This window comes from Cynocephalus volans, chromosome 2 (genome assembly GCF_027409185.1).
Source record: "Cynocephalus volans isolate mCynVol1 chromosome 2, mCynVol1.pri, whole genome shotgun sequence".
In the NCBI taxonomy this organism is placed as follows: Eukaryota; Metazoa; Chordata; class Mammalia; order Dermoptera; family Cynocephalidae; genus Cynocephalus; species Cynocephalus volans.
Genome location: NC_084461.1, coordinates 7196289 through 7214186, shown reverse-complemented (window position 1 = coordinate 7214186; position 17898 = coordinate 7196289). Strand labels below are relative to the sequence as shown.

Genomic DNA, 17898 nt, shown 5'->3' with positions numbered 1-17898 from the left:
CACACACACACACACACACACAAGCAATTGACCTCTCATGTACACATGAGAATTTAAAAAGTCCACATATTTTTAAACCTGAAAGAATAATGATCATTCATTCATTATGTTTGATTCAAACTCTGTGTGATATACTCAAACATTCCTCCTCCTCTGGTGTGGCATTTATTTTCATTTCATGTAGTAAGGTATTTTCAAAAAAGACTGCAAAAAAGATATTTGAAGATTGTTTAAAGTTTTACATTAATGCCAATTTTTCCACACTCTGTACTAGTAGAAACTGTGCTGTTCACTTACTAGAAAAGCCCTCTCACTTAGAGAATAGATTTTCTGGATTTTTTTTTTTTTATATAAACCAGTGCTGTGGATGGTTTAAACTAAAACGACAGAAGCAGTCAGTGTTGGTAGCATTGAGAAGACACAGATGTACACTCAAAATTAGACAAAAGTGAAATGTGAGATGAGACTACATTCAAGGAACCAGTCAAGGCAGCAAGCCCACTGATGTAAGATTGAAAGGTTTCCATAAACTACACCAAGAAGCTGCTCAGGTTTTCAGCATGAGGCTATTGCATCGTAGGTAAGCCTTTTGTAAGTCTCCTACTGGAAGGAATCAGAGTAGTTTGGAACCAGCTACATTGGACTAAAAGCAACGTTTTGCCAAATCTATCCCTACCTATCTATCTGTCTGTCTGTCTATTCACCTCTCAACCATTCATCTATGTATCCCTCTTCGGTGGTCTGAATTTCCTGTCAAGCTCACATTGGTCCTCACTGCAACAGTATTAAGGGGAGGGAAATCCGACTATGGCATTTGAAAGGTGAGGCCTTCAGGAGGTGATTGGATCGTGAGGACTATGTTACCATGAATGGATTCATTCATTCATAGATTAATGAGTTCATGGTTTAACGGGTTGTCCGGAGTAGACTGGGAGCTTCATAAGGAGAAGAAGAAAGCACATGAAAATGTGCTTGCTCAGCCCTCGCCATGCAGTAGGGACCTGTGACGCCACAGGACTCTGTAGGAAGTCCCCACCAGAAAGAAGGCCCTCACCAGATGCACCCTCTCAACCTTGAACTTCCCAGCCTCCGAAACTGTAAGAAATAAATTGTTTACAAATTACCTAGTTTCAGGTATTCTGTTATAAGCAACAGAAAATGAACTAATACACCATCCGTCATCACCCATCCATCAATCATCTATCCATATCCATCCATCTATCATCTACATAACTATCTGTCCATCCATCTCTCTCTGTCTATCCATCTATCAATCACTTATCTATCTATCCATCCATCTATCAATTATCTATCTATCTATGCATCATTTATCACTTTGCCAGGCAATGCAATCTGTTTAGGATCATCTTCTCTATGTATAAGTAGCCACATTAGAAATTCATATAGAGGGCTCCAAAAGAAAGACAACTGTTTTTATACTAAACTGGATGTAAAGGATTGTATAGTATCCTCCCAAAAGATAGTTCCAAGTCCTAACCCCTGGTCTTGTGACCTTATTTGGAAATGGGGTCTTTGTGAATGTAGTTAATAATCTTGGGATGAGATCTGTTGGTTTTAGGGTGGGCTCCAAATCCAATGACTGGGGTCCTTACAAGAGAAAGGAGAGGGAGACTTGACAGAGACACAGGGGTAAGGCCATGTGAGGGCACCCTGCAGAGACCAGGACAATGCTACCACCTGGGTGACCTGGGGCAGGACAGAGCTGAGGAAGGGAAAGAGGGCCCAGGACTCTGTGTGTAGACAGCGGCAGGAGGGAGACTCCCAGTCTTCCTCAGCCTGCAGCCCTGCTTCGTAAACTCCCCATTACTTGGGTTGCCACCATCTCTCTGATTCTGTCTCGGGCTATTCTGCAAGTTTCCAGGGGCCCAGATCCCATGGAGGGACACAGAATTTGCTTTTTGTTGGGTTTAGAAACAATGGCAGAGAGAGCAGGAATAACCTGGCAGAGTCAGGGGCCCCAGGACACACTCCACTGACGCACACCAAGCACAGATTTAAGCATGGTTAAGTGCTTTGTCTGGCTCTGAAAACAACCTGAGGAACTGGAGGGCTTTTACATCTTTGTTGTGAATAGAAGGAGTACAGGGCAGGATGTGATTTTGCTCATTCCTGGCTTCTGCACTCTCCCACACTATGACGTCAGCCTCACTTTCAGGGCACGGAGACTGCCCCCTGCTTTCACGTCGTAAATGCATCACCTCGAATGCAGAGCCTCTGTGGGAATGTGCTGTGGTTTAAAGTCTGGTGAAAGACAGGACTTCTACTTTTTCCAAAAGAGGCTGCTGAGTTGGCTAACATTTCTATCATAAACTGGATTATTTTGTTTTGTTTTGTTTTGGGTGGCTGCCCAGTGCAGGGATCTGAACCCTTGACCCTGGTGTTATCAGCACCACGTGTTACTTAGGGAGCTAATCGGCCAACCTCATAAACTAGATTTTAACTAAACGTAAACAGGAAGTAGCACTGTCGCTTTTGTACAAGAGTTGTGTTATGTTTTTATGAAGGTTACTTGGATATCTAAAGTGATATTTACCATGATAATTTGCTCAGAAAACAAACACATCTCCATCATTTCATAAAAGATGGTCATGGGGCAAGTTAGCCATTAGAACAAATGACAATCAAAAATAAGTTGCAAAATGTCTATACTATCATCTAATAAATCAATCAGAAACTATAGTAACTCTGAGGCCATGGATACTTATGGCATTTGAAAACCTTATTTCAAATACGGGACGGTTGTTTGTAATATACTTGTATTTTGGGAACGGCGTGTGGAAACATTATACTACAGACTTCAAAGTGCTTAGCCCAGAAGACTTGGGATCTTTGTAAATCATTCGCTTAATGATTTTGGACTGAGGGTCGGCCTCCTGGCTCACCTTGGTACTTCCTGAGGTGTGCAGACTAGGTGACTTGTAGTTAGTTGTTCAATAATAATTATTAACAATGATTATTCTTAGGGAGTAATAACTTTTCTAGGCTTCTAGATGTAAATATTACTTATTGTTACATTCATGACAAGAAAGGAGTGACTCCTTGTATGATTAGTATCACTAAAATTGTGTTAAATTAATGCTCAATCATAATATTGAACACTTTTGATTATTTATCTTAAATCAATGAGAAGGTAATGGATCGATTGTCAGCCATTGAATTCAACCACAATGATATAGTGGGATGGCATGTTTTTCATCTCAAAAACCAACAAAGAAGTGAGGAGAATTTAATTCCATTCTAGACTCTTCAGTAGCACTGCTGTGAAGCAATCTGAGTGATGATTCCAGCAGGACAAACTGCAGGACGAAGCATCCTGCACGAAACAGAGAAGCTAGTGACCCCACAGGGGAGGTGGACGTGTTGCTTCCTGAGGAATGATTACCTCGGTAAATAAAATTCTTCTACATCTAAATTATAGGGTTTCCTAAGGGAGACATGCCTGCTCTGTGAGTGAGAGCAGAAAGCTGGTCAGTACTGAGAAAAAAAAAAAAATCCAAAAAAGAAAAAAAGACAAAAACACAAGTGGGTTGCAGAAGAAACCAGGAAAAAAGAACAAGACATGGTGCAGGTTAGCAAAAGTGCAAGCCAAAGAATGCAGTATAGAAAAACTGCCAGAGACAGAAGCAGGCAGGTGGGAAGGAAGGGACCTTACAAAGCTTTGCACAGGAGGGACAGCTGAGCCCTAGGGAGCCTGGGGAGGGTCCAGCTCACACTGCTTGGGAGAGAGAAGAGTGTCGCAGATGCCATACTGACAGTCACAGATGTGGACTCTGCCCGTCTGTGCAATTGTTAACACAGTTTTGTTAAAAATTGTGTTATTAACACTTTTTTTTTGTTAGGATAAGCCCCTACAAACCTCAGTTTCCTCATCAGTCAAAGGAGGGTACCAATACCAGCTTTCTAGCGGGCAGAACCAGAAGCCAGACCCAAACTCACAAGTCTGTAGTGTGCCTCTCAGATATTTGTCACAGATTTAATTTAACTCTTTGGTAAGGTGTATATAATTTAATTGGCATTCCCTCTTAATCAGCTGTTTCCAAATAAATCACTTCTTTGTCTTACGATACCCATCACAGAACTTAATACAGAGCTGCCTGGCTTCGGGTGAGTCTCATAACTTTTGGGTGATTGTCCTTGTGGGTGTTGTCAGAACAAGAACAGTTGTACAGAAAACCCTGCACCCCTGGTCTCTACTAGGAGACCAGCATGAGTGGACGGCCCAAGGAAGCAGGAACAGTTTCACTCACATCACAGAATAAAGCTTTTGAACAAAGGGCCATATTTCTAAGAATGATCGCAAATGACAGCAAAGGTATTCATACCCATTTCAAAGAAAAAGAAGCACTTTACACATTCCAAAATGCAATGAAAACTCCAGTCGAGGGGATATTTTTCCAAATAGTGCCAGCTATTGGGAAACTATGGGAGAATGCTTTTTTTTTTTTTTTGTAGGCTTATAAAACCTATAAAATTTATTTTGAGATTTAACAGGAAATTAATTGATTCATATCTCTGCCATTCCCAAAGTTTGCCTTTTGTGGAAAAAATTGACAGACTTTTTCCCTTTTGTCTACATCGAAGCACCCACACCTTGTGCTACCTACGTTTCTCTTAAGGGATGAGATGATTCTTAAACATTTGCTTGCATGAAAGTAACTACAACTCACATCAGCAAAGCATTGTTAACAGAGCACTTTAGAGAAGTTAAATCAAGAAAACAGACTTCTTACCTGTCTACCCAGAACAAGCAGCGTGATGAAGAATATAGAGAGAGACACGGAGCCCATGGTCTTTAGGTCTTTCCAAATGCCTGGTCTATTAAAAAACAGACAGACAGACAGACAACAGCACAACAAAACAACATGCACACAGCACTTAGAATCTGAGTAGCAACAGGTTCAGGGTCTCCAGTGCACGTCTACACTGTATACCAGCCAAACACATATGCTTCAAATCTATCTTCAAACCCGGATGGCACCAAACAAAACATCCCTGTTTTGAGAGCACAGTAAAGTAATATAGACTTCTTACTTTATACCAAGTATAAAAGGAAGGAACAGAAGAGTCTTAATAACATTTCCTTTATATTTTTTGGATCAATATGGGTCATTGGCCACATGGTTTCTTCAATGTTTTCATTATTACTTTCAGAATGAGACAGTGGGCTTGAAATGAACAACCACGTGAAGTACAAAAATGAAGTAAAGAACTTTATTTCTACAAGCTCCCCTCACCTATGAGTTATACAGTTTCATATTATTTTCTAGCAGGCACCCAGTCTTACTCTTTCACTTGATTTTGTGTCACAAAGGCATAACAGGTCCACACAGACGTCAACAATTTATCCCTGCCCGGCTTCTCACTGTGCGGTGACCACCACCACATCCTGCCTAAGCTGACCGATGATTATTCCTACATATGAGGGGTCTTCAAAACGTTCTATCTTTCAATTCGATTTTTCCACAGATTTTTTGAAGTACCTGTGTGTAACTGTAATTAAGATCTGAAAAATAAAAATTCATTACATACTGACACCCCATCACATAATCAGCATAAATTATACTTAATCAAGTACAAATTTCTGGTGATCACTTTCTGCTTGCGTGTTGTCCTTGCTTTGATATTTTCCAGTTTCTCCATGGAGGGTTCAGGAGCAGATGAGATAATAGGAGGATTTGGTGTAGCACTAATAAGCTCAGGTGGGCTGTGAAACAAGAGAGCCTAGGTTCGAATCCTGAGCTGTGGGACCTTATTTTTGTAGGATAAACCCCTACAAACCTCACTTTCCTCATCAGAGGAGGGTACCGATACCGACCTTCCTGGCTGTTTTAGACACTACATTAAATATTTATGCACCTGGCACAGCCTGACACACAGAAAGCTCTTCAGAAGAGTAGTTAAAATTTCCAGTATTAACTACAAAAGGAAAGGAAGTGGGGCAGGGCTAGGAAACTAGAGAAAAAGAAAAGGAAATGCAGACTGGTGAATGTCATAAATTGAATGAAGGACCTCCATGGGTTCCTGCAGGAACGAGGAGACAGAATTGCCTGGTCCCAGTGGCTTGAGGGCTTGGGACCTCAGAGAACTCTCCAAAAAGGCTGTGCTTGCATTAGGAGCTCTGTCCTCCCTCCCAAACCTCTCTAACTCAGATTCTTGTGGCTGGGAGCATCTGAGCTCACCAACTGTAAGAAGGCCACCATTTCTCTCTGAGAATGAAGTCCGAGGAACATGCCACTCTCATGTTTCTCTGGAACCGGTTTGATAAAATGAAGTTGTTCTCTCGGAGCCCGTGGCGGCTGTGTCTAACATCACAGCTGAAGTGACGGATGACAGCAGGAGTTGAAAAACAATGCTGACGTCAGTAAATTTTAGACAGGTTTTTTTCTACATTGACTATACTGACACTGTGTGACGAGTTAGGAGAATATAACACAGCCAATGTCCTCAGAAGCTGCTGCAGGCTGAGTTTTTAACTGTCGTGTTGTCATGAGCATCACACTACTTTACAATTTCAAGGGGTCCAGAGACAGCACCCGGGACATCCCCTTCTTCTACTCACCACCCCTGAAAGCCCCAAACTGAGAGGGAAATGTCAACACTCAGCTCAGGATTTTGCAATGGCTTCATCGGTGCAACAAATCAGAACTCAGTCCCTCCTTGCATTGGGACCAGATGCCCCAAACACGCAGAGCCAGCCCAGGTCCCTCTCAGTGACGGAGAGTCAGACCCTCTTCGGCAATTGTGAGCTTGGCTGGGTTTTAGTTAATCAGACAGAAAATACACGCAAACCACCTATTGAGAGAAATCCTTTTGGGGGCTGCTCACATGAATGCGTTTGAATGTTGGTTTAAGGAGTGGAAACAGCCCGCTCCACCTGTCTCCCCGCTCTTGAGTCTTCCTGAGAATCACGGTGGGTGGGAGGTGGGGACGTGGAGAAAGCAGGACAAACCCCGTCGGGCTGGGGACAGGATTTGAAAACACAGACCCAAACGGACCTCAGAAATAATGAGGCACAAAGGGCCTGCAGAACAGACTTGTGTGTTGATACATGGATGCCTTTTTTTCTTCCGAAATTCTCTGTCAACTAGGAAGGACTCCATCTTGCTTTCTTGGATTTCACTTAGATTTCTCAAAAATTTCTTCAGTTAGTAGAAGAACTGCCCACTCCTATGGGAGGCCTTCTCTCTTATGTGGGCTCTTACATCTGAATGACTAGATTCTCCATCCACAGACCCATTCCTGGGTTACCTGCTCCTTGTGTGCATGTGGAGAGGTGGGGAGGGAGAGGAGTGTGTGGTGGGGAGAGAGGCTCGGAATAGATAGAATGAGGACCCAGAGGAGATTCCTGCCAGAGTCCGTTCAATTGTGTTGCTCACTGTATTAGTTTCCTAGGCTGCTGCAACGAGGTGCCACAAACTGGGCGGCTTAAATCAACAAAAATTTATTTTCACAGTTTTGGAGTCCAGAAGTCTGAAATCAAGGTGTCTCCAGGGCCACACTTCTTTTGAAACCTGCATGGAATCCTTCCTTGCCTCGTCTTGGCTTCCGGTGGCTGCTGGCAACCTCTGGCATGGCCTGGCCTGCCAGTGCATTCCAGCACGTTCTGTCTTCCCACCACGTGGCCTTCTCCCTATGTGTCTGTCCTCATGTGTCCGTCTTCTCATAATGACACTGTTCATACTAGAATGGGGCCCACCCTCCTCCAGCATGACCTCATTTTAACTGATTACACCTGCAATGACCCTAATTCCAAGTAAGGTCACATTTTGAGGAACTGGGGGTTAAAACTCAATATATTTTCTTTTGGGGGACACAACTCAATCCATCATGGGGTTTTATATTTTTATATAAAAATGACAGTTAGTTGGGTCTGAGTCTCTCTCTCTGCTTACAGTTTTAAGGATGAAATCCACTTTGGATTCCCACATGTGAGGGTTGTGCCATCACTGAGTTGTAAGTGGAAAAAACACAGCTAATGTAACTGAGATAGTTTCTAAACTCTATGATTTCTAGCGCGATGGCATCGGCAGGCAACGCATGACCACATCCTTTCTCTTTCACATCTAAAAATTAGACTCTAGGGACTTAGACACCCAAACACGCCTGTAGCCACACACTAATTTGCAGTTGGCCCTCACCTGAGGCTGCTCATGGAGTGATCATTCCATGGACACGTTTGAGGAGTCCAGAGAACAAAATAACCTAACCGATTGGGTGCAGGAGATGGAGGAATTACTTGGTGAGCTGGTCCCTAACCTAAAGGCAAACAGTTCAGGTGAGGCAAAAAGGACATTTGAATTATTCTCAAGAGAAAAAGCAGTCCAGGCATGCAGACACAAACACAATCTTACTTTTAAAAGATTTTTTGCATTTATTTTAGGTGAAAAGAGCTCCTATTTTTTTAAGAAGAAAAATACCCAAAGAAATCTATTTTCTGTGCGTTGTCAACAGTAGACTAGCTGAGGTACAATCAGATCTTTTCAGGTCACTAATGGAGATTAAAAATTACTCTGACCCTCCTCGGGGGACCCTGACCCCTGAGTTCCAGGACTTATAAAGAGGCCAGCAGAGAGACAGTGACCATCCCATCCTCCCACCCCATCACACCCTCATGGGCTCAGTTGATATATCCCGTAGCTTCCCTGTGTGTCTGTGTCACATCATTGAGTCTGGGAATGCCCGGCGTTCCCAACGAGAGACCCCCGATCCTCAGGAATCTTCGATGTGGAATGATGCAAAGAGCTACAGTTTTTTCTAACTTGATGATGTCACCGAGGTGAATCTGCTCGCTGAACCTTATTCAGCACAGGATTGGGACCTCAACGACAGGGTCAGAAGACAACACTGCCCAGAATAATACAAAACAAGACACTCTGGAAAACAAAGGTTGAGGCTAAAGTGTATATGGCGAAATAGAGACAGCCCTGCGCCCCACCCCGTGGGCACATCTTCGACCAGGCCTCGCTCAAGCAGCAGCGGGGGTGGCCCGGACGCTCACGGTAGGGTTTGCTGCTCTCTCCTGCCCATCTCGTCTCTGGACTCTCGTCCCCATCCCGAGTCACTGAGGCAGTGGCTTCATGCCTGCGCATTGTGGGCTGGTGATGAAGCTCAGGATGGCAGCTCAGCCTGGTTCCTACATGCCACATGCAAGGTCTTCAATAAAAGTGTGTTGTGAGAATGAATGCTGGGATGGACAAACACCCGCACTGGCTAGGGAACAGCTCGGCTCCCCTACGAGGTTTCTGGACATGCTTTCCTCCTTGGCTGGACACAGATTCACCAGAATCCTGTGCAGATTTCCAGAGGCATCCCAGGACAGATGGCTCAGAGCCTCATGCTTTTTCTGAGTGGTCCTCATAAATGCCAAGCAAAACACTCCGGTGCTGCAAACGGCCCAGCGCAGTAAGGGAGAGGCTCAGGCTTGGAGCAGAGCCCCCAGGCAGCTGCAGGTCAGGAGAGATGATAAGAGAGGGCTGGAGAGTCAGCTGGCCATTTGCTATGGAGATAACAGTGTGCCCTAGTCAGTGCAGTTGTGGTTTCATTTTGCAGAGAGCAGTGATGTTAAGTAGGAAGCAACTGGCATATCAGGGCAATCTGATAGTGTGGGACTGAGCACAGTGCTAGCACCAGGCACTGAAGATCTGGTGATTAGAGGTATGTGTTCTGTACAGTCTGTGGGCACAGGCTCTGTGACATTCCTCCCCCCCATTCTAAAATGAAACAAGGCAAAACAAGACAGCCTAAAAATAAAGTATTATCCTGCAGATGGAGTCCAAAACACAGGACATTTTCTGTTTTGGGTTAGTTAAAGAAGCAGATAACTAATGGTTGCTTTCTAGAAGAAAGAAGGCTTGGTTGGTTTGGAGTGGCCCTAGGACATCTTGCTTTTTTGTTAAAGTTAGGCAGCTGGGGTCACCTCCCATCCTGCTGCCCTTCCAGCAGATGTTAGACCAAAGAAACGTGCTGCGTTCCTTACTTTCTGATGATGGCATAGGGTGGGAAAAATAGGCGGGGTTAGGAAAGCCTAAATGTTAAATTTGAAAGTAATTTTAAATCTTTTTAATAATAACTTGAATATATTGTGCATTAGAGGGTAAATTTGGAAGACATTTTTCATTCAAAAAAAGAGACCTTAAAGAACTTGCAGGTGCTTGGGAATCCCCAGGGACCGCCCAGCCCAGGGCCGGCCTAGTGCAGCTGTCCCTGCCTTCCCCTGGGGTGATGAATCCTGCAGTTTTTCTTCAAGCCTTTCCATTAGTTCATCATCAACTGATCCCAAGTTTGGACACTGTCAAAATACATCACAATACCTTAAATTCTAGCCAGTGGGATTTCCATGAGACACAGGAAAAACAGGGAAAGCAGAAAAATTCCACACTGAAGGTGCTTAATTCGTAGCTCTCGATGATATATGCCAGTTTGAGCATCTCCACTGCTGTCCTTGATAGGGAGCTGTTGCTAAGGTCAGGGAGGTAAGAGCATGCAGACATTTCTACCTGCTCTAATCTAGGATGATGCTAAGCACTGGATATAACTGCTGCTTAACTCCTTATTTATGTGCTGTCCACAAAGTATTTATGAGGGTACTTCAAAACGTTCATGGAAAAATTAAACTAAAAGATAATATGAATCTTTCCATGAACGTTTTGAAGACCTCTCGTATTTTATTAGGCTAAAGCTCCCACATGGAGCTGGTCAGTCTATGAGGCTCCCTGCTCCTCCTCTGCTCACGTGCTTGCACTCTAGATAGGCCTCCATGCCTCTCTAGCATTAAAGGTACATTTATTTCTAGCCTTCAGGGCAGTTAACATAATGGCTGGGGCCTCATGAAATGATAATGGCCATCCCTTGAGACTCTTCAGTTCTGCAAGAAAAGAAACTCATAGGAGAAATCTGACAACATCTTGCAGACTCTGTAGCAAGCCTACGTCATGGGAAGAGGAAGTATTTTCAAAACAAGAAGAGCTTCCAGCAATACCAACTGTTATTAACCTCACCCTGAAGAGTACTTGGTCTCCTCAACAGCTCTGGCTGAGGGCTTTGGGAGAAAGTGTTATGGATAGGGACTAAAACTGTTATGGATCAATTTAGTAAAGCATGTTGTACTCATAGACAACACTGAGAACTGCTGTTAAAACCACAGAGTTAGGAAATATCTTGCTCTGGACCTTCCAAACACCAGAAGCTTCTGAGCTTTCTTCAACAGGTGACTTACCAGAGTCACATAATGGCAGGTAGTGCTACGTGCTGGCCTCCACTCTAATGGATTTTTAATGCACACTTTCTCGAAGGAATCTTCTTTTTCTCTCCTAAAAAGTCTGCTTTCCACATTCATAAATCTGTAAGAATACCTTTGATGCCATCTTCTGAATTATCTATTGACTGAAGTTTTTCTAATGTTACCTCTCCTATTTGCTTTGCTAACCCTGTTGGTTTGTACCATCTTGTTGGCTTGTCCATCATCAATGTTGAATTTGGATCAGAAAAGGCCCCTGACACAGGAGTCATGGTCAACTCACCTACAGGACAACCACACGGTCCAAACTGTGGATTCAGAAGGTGGCTGGAACTGCCTTTAAACAGAGATGCCCTCTCTAAACTTTCTTTTTAAATTTAAGAGTATAACCAGAAACTGATGTGGATACTGAAAAGACAAGTTCTCAGTGAGCTGGAGATGTGCTCTGTCTTCAGGGAAGCAGGAGAGGAGAGACATTTCATTACAGCATTTAGGCTCTTCAGATTGTTCAGGAGCACATCCTGCTTTCATTCCTTCATTCAGCAGATTTGAGCACCTGCTATATGCCAGGCACAGTTGCAGGCACTGTTGATACAGCAGTGGTATGGGTTCAGATCTCCTTTTTTGCCTCATTTAAATCCTCAGCATACATATCACAGAAAAGGAGCTAACAGACAACAGAGGCCATGTCTGATTCATCCAGGACGGATACCTTCCAGCTTTCCAGGGAGAGACAGGCAGAGGAGCTGCTCAGTCCTCAACGTCACTGTGGGGTGAAAGCCAAAAGCTCCGGGTAGGTCTGCTGGGAGGCTCAATACCAATGAAGGGCAAGTCCAGTGGCCTCGGGGGGCAGCAAGGACACTGATCTGCCACAGCCAAGCACAGGTCCCAGAAAGAAGACTAGAGCAAGAACCAGGAAGCCAGGGGTGAGAAGGGGGTGGGGACGTGGTGCCTGGAGCAGGTCAGCAGAGGGACGGGACCCAGTGCATGACTCCCATGACCGACTGGCTCCATCAGAAGAGAGGCGCTGCCTGTCGTCCTTGAAGCCAGCTCCCTCTTTGAAGGGTGCCTCTGACTGTGGGATTTAGTGATGGTCCTTGTCAAGGTGCTGTGCCAGACCAGTGTTGTTGTTGCTGTTTTTTTAAGAATCATACTTTCACATCTGAAAGAGTTTTGTCAGCATCAATAAACCAGGCAAAAAATGACGAAATCTTTATCAATCATTTGATGGGGAACAGCTCTTGAGTTTCAGAAAAGAGAAAGAGAACACTGACATCGTTCAGTTTTGCATCTGGCATGAGTCACAGAATTGTACCAAACAGCCACTGAGGCTGGGGAAATTGTAGGGGAGGGTGAAATCTAAACTCCCGCTATTAACAGTCTTGCATTTGGGGTTAGTTTTAAACTGACATTAGAGAAGACTTGTTAATTTTGAGGTATTATTCTACTACGTCAGCAATACTCATCTTCCAGTGGAGGAATGCTTCTGGGAGTTGTGTGCCAGCTCTTGCAGGGATTGGTTTGGAAAGTGCCAGAAAACTTTGGGTCAAGATAAGGAAGTGGGAAACAGGCGCACTGCCCTGGGATGATGCTGTCATTACCACTGGAAGTGAAGGCAAGTTATGAGGCTTCTCACGGCAGCCCTCCTTAGCTTTAAGGTCATTATAAACACAAGCCGACAAACATGCTTTCAAAATAAAGACTCCTTTTCTTCAACCTAATGATCACTCTGCTGCTGCTGGGTACAACTCAGAGATTGTGTGTCTCTCAATGTGCCTCACTCAGGTCCCCAGAAGCAAGTCTCTCTTTATCAGAAACTTGCTAATCAGATTTCTTCTTTTGCCTCCGATATGTAATACATTCAGGAGCTTTAAATTTGATATGTAATACATTCAGGAGCTTTAAATTTCATAAAAAAACATTTAGTAGCATCATCAGCTGTGTGTGAAAACCAGTAATGCCGCATTTATATAGGAATATGACAGAGCTCTCTGGATACAATGGAGAAAAATTAAAGAATATTTGCTTGGCGATTTTGAGAATTTATAGGTAAATTAACTTCTGGTTTCATTTTTATCTGAGCTAAGGAATCGTAAAATTCCTTTAATGAAATTATGCATTTCTGCAACTCCTCTGCCCTAAGTTTAATTACAGAATATTAGGGTTTCATGGTGAAAATTAAACTAGGTGAAGAGAATGTGCCACAGTTGTGTCTTTCAGAGTGCTGTCATGGGTGAGAAATGTTTACACAGAGGTGACTATTCCTGACACTGAGTCTCCAGTGGAGAAGTGGCCATGTGCTGTCAACACAAACCCTCTTTCTACAGCAACAAATTTATGCAAATACTTAAGGCATTTATTTTATGCTTAAAGAAATATAGAAATAATATGGAGGAGAATGCAAAGCACTCATAGAAAATACTTTGAAGCCTGGTGGGTCCAGCAATACTCATAAACCTAGCCCTTGATGTAAATTTAGATGCAAAATGGAGAATATCATAATGATTAAAACAATTTTTTTTTTCAAGCAGGGAATAAAATATTCATTTAAGCTTATGGAAGTAATTCAATAACAGGAAACCTTTTACAGATAGGATCGTTCTTGCTGCCTCTAGTCCTAAGGTTGGGAGCATTAACACAATCTCGTCTTTTCATGGAAGTTCTTCATAGAACAAAGAATTTCCTGAGATGGCAGTTCCTCTTCTCCACAACGGTATTTTAGGAAATCTCTAATAAGAAATTTAGCACTATAACTTGTGAATATAACCACTTATTTTTTCAGTATTTTTGTTCTGAATTAAGGGTCATTTTGCCCTCCTGGAGATATTTGGTAATTTCTGGGGACATTTTTGGTTGTCCTGACTTGGGGGTGTATGACTGGCATTCAGTGAGTAGAGGACAAGGATGTCACTAAACATCCTACAGCGCACAGAACAGCCCCTCCCAACAGAGAATTATTCAGTCCAAAATGTCAACAGTGCTGAAGCTGAGAACAATGGATTACTCTTATCATTATAATTCAGATTATAACACAAATCCTCTGTCTAACCTGCTTCATGTCTTCTAAGTGTACTTGATGACACATATTCTCTGTAATCTATAATAAAAACACATCATCTTTCTGAACCTTCACTTCAAAGAAACTCTCTCACAATGATTATCAATGACAATGACATTACAATTTGCATATCCTCAACACATGCTCAAGTTACCAACATCCCCTGAAAGAAAAAAAGGAGTAAAAAATTTACCTCTCGAACAAGACCTGGCTGTAGTCATCCAGGACATGGGCGTGGGTGTGGAGCAGGATGGTGTTGTAACCCACCAACGCCACCATCATGATCAACATTTTCAACTCATAGTTCACCCGCAGGAACACTGAACAGGATATCAGCCCCAGAATGCAGCTGTATATAAAGTACTGGAGCAGGGAAACACGAAAGACAAATGCTTAGGACCTCTTCTGAGACATGCTGGAACAATTAACATTGGGGACCACATCAAGATCACTCGGTCAACTTTGTGAAAGTTGGTTATACAAACTGGGGTATTCAAGGGACTGGGTGGAAAAACACTCAGGCACACAGCACCTGCTCCCAAAATTTCCTGCCCAGCTGCTGAAATGACCTGCTATAACTCTACAACTAGTTTTACATAGTAGCTGCTGAAATGACCTGCCATGACTCTAAGAATAGTTTTACCTACTGCCATCACCAACCAAAGCCTGCCAACTCCCTAAAACTTCACTAGTGCCAATGAGCTTTCTTTCAGACTAATATGTAGCATTTCTCTCAACCTGTTCTTTTTACATACCAAGGACCACCCTGTCTGCGTGTGTGCCCCAAATTGCAATACTGTTTTCCCAAATAAAACATCCTATTTAGAGGTCTGTCTCTATATTTTTATTCGACTCTTGGCTGTGAAAGCAGATGCCTGTTTCTACTCTTTAATCCAGCAGTAAATGCTCAAATAAAAGAGGTCTTTAAAAAGTTCATGGAAAAGTCATATCATCTTTTAATTCTATTGTTCCACAAACCTTTCAAAATACCCTTGTACATTTGATTCAGAAAAGAATTACTCATTCCATGGCTTTCTGATCCAGCCTGGCATGATGAATGAAAATACACATGGATATTGCCAAAGACTTTTCAGATAAAAAATTAAATTAAAATTCTATATAAAAGACATGTCATTATATGCAAATGTCATTCATTTTCTGAAAATGAACACAGTATGACCCAGTATACATTTATGGAATTTTAAAAAATTATAGTATGTAGAGTCTTTTTTGGCCTTGCAATTCTTTAATTCATTAAGAGGACATAAATCATTACAGATAACTCGGTTAAAAGTGTAAGAAAACCTAGACATTTTACAAAAAGAGAAATTGTGTGTCAGAGGGACTATCTAAAACAGAAAGGATTTAAACTAAAAGCTTTGACCAGGGTGACTCATGAATACCTTGGAAATTGAACAGGCACCAGGGGAAACCAGAAGACCCTGGTGGAGTAAGCAAGTGGCAGGTGTCACTGTGGTCCCCAGAAGCTGCAGGCATGCCCATCCCTGTAAACCGTCTCCTCACTACGGATGTAGCTGAGACAGGCTTCCGAGAGCCCTGCATGCAGACCTGCTTCAGTCACTCATTAGCTCCGTTACTTCTGGCCAGTGACCTGACTTGCCTGTATTATAGGTCTTCATCTGTAAAATGAAGGTAATAACAGCATCCTCGTAGGTCATTGCAAAGACCGGAGATAACAGTGCAAAGCTCAGAGCCCAGAGCCCTGCAAGCCGGGAGGGACTCAGAGAACAGAAACAGCTGCCGTCCACATCAAGTCTTTATTTGCTACATCATGGGGTTTTTGTGAACAAGGGGTTCTGTTACTATCTTAGCATTCTCGGAACAGAGACGGCACTCCATAGAGTGTAAGAATTTTAATAAAACACAGATCTTACGGATGTTTGATAAACCCTGTCTTTAAAAAATAGCCCAATTTGTAAGCTATTCAATTTTAGTTTTATCATATTGAATAAGGCATGTTAGAGATGCTTATGTTTTTCATTCAGGCTTTCTTTTCTTTCCTCAGCTAAAGTCATCTGCATGAAGCTGTACAGGAGGCTGCTGACAGTAGACTATCGGTTCTGTCCTTGGGGAAGAAAAAAAGTTGAAGAAATGAGCTGCGGCTATCATCCAACAGGCTTCCTCTTTGTAGGAGGCACGTGCAAGCGAGTGGAGGTGCCCGCCTGCGCAGGAATTTTAGCATTTTAGCTTCAAAAGTAAGACCAGCAAGTGTTGCTGGATTACACCACAATTTAAGTCACTCTTAAGGAATTAAAAATATTCCCTTGCATGGAACAATGAGGGGTGCTCATCATTACAGGTGGCAGCATTTTAAGGGATACTGAGTACTATAAGAATAGTTTCTTCAGCCAAAATTTCCTGATGTCAGTTCTCCACTATTGTGACCACCATTCCCACACACAGCAGAGAATAGGAGAAGAGGAGACAATGGGTCATGATGGGATTGTTGGGGCTGGCATAGTAAAACGACAGAATCAAGAGAACTCTCCACATATGGACAGGTAGCATCGACTTCATCTCTCCTAAAGCAGGAAGGTAAGGGAGGTGTAGCAGGCCCTTTAATCCAGACCTTATTTATATGTGAGTTCTTCCATTGTCACCTTAGGTAAGCTGTTAAGTATCTACCTTAGGGCAGGTTTGAGGACTCAGTGATAAAATGTACATTAAAGCTCTACTTGGCTCAGAACAGGCCACTCCAAGTAGACCAGTGAGCTCTGCAAACTGCCTGGGGCATCTGCAGATACTGTTGATAGCAATGCGACAGAGTATGCTTGCTTCTGTTGAATCTAATAAAGTATAGGCTTGCTTTGCATTTGTCTTTTTTTTAGTTCATTTTTCTGATAATTCACTGTTATATTTTTCAAAATCATTAGTCCATGACAGATCGGAAATTTAAAAAGTGAAAACACAGTGAAAATAGGGTTTTCCACAAAGAGCCCGAGAAGCACTGCTTTACAGCCTGGCGGTCCTTTCATCACTAGAGTCGAGGATTGTAAAATTGCTTCTTAAAACCCATGAAACTACCTTGGGAACCGGCAGCAACAAGGTTCCATTCAGTGCTCCTACCCCATCCAATTAGTCAAAGCAGCTCACTCTAACATAATTACTGCAATCCTGTATCTTCCACCCCTGTTACTCACAGTAGGGGTGATGATAGTACCCACCTCAGAGAGTTCATGTGAAGATAAAGCAAGGTAAAGCAAGAGCTCAGAACAGCGCCTGGCCCGTGGGAAGCTACATAAATCCTGCTATTATTATTACATACTGGAGCTCTTTAGAAGTTCCAATTTTTAACAGCTTTTTAAAAGGGTTCTGCTGCTAAAGTTATTCTTGAAAACCATGGTTATAATAAAACTTATCAAACAGTTCAGTCTAACCGAATTAGATGGCAGAATAAGCAACTGCTTATGGGTGTGCCTGTGTATCAATGGATGTGTGTGTAACGTGGAGTTTGAAAGAAATAATGCTAATTCACTGCTCACCCACAAAATAGCTTTCCTAATGTTGCTTTGGATCTGTTAAGGAGGAAGTCAAGATGTTTCCAGGCTCCTTTGGGACTCCT

The 17898-nt window shown here is 42.8% G+C and overlaps 1 protein-coding gene across 1 annotated transcript in view; it reads right to left on the bottom strand.

Annotated features, from left to right (window-relative positions):
* Positions 1–17898, bottom strand: part of ADCY2 (adenylate cyclase 2) — a 395282-nt gene that overhangs the window by 32545 nt on the left and 344839 nt on the right. The window contains exons 18-19 of the mRNA XM_063086882.1: positions 14509–14678; positions 4752–4836 (exon numbers count right to left, since the gene is read on the bottom strand). Of these exons, the coding sequence (XP_062942952.1) occupies positions 4752–4836; positions 14509–14678 (255 nt within the window). The remainder of the gene's footprint in view (positions 1–4751; positions 4837–14508; positions 14679–17898) is intronic.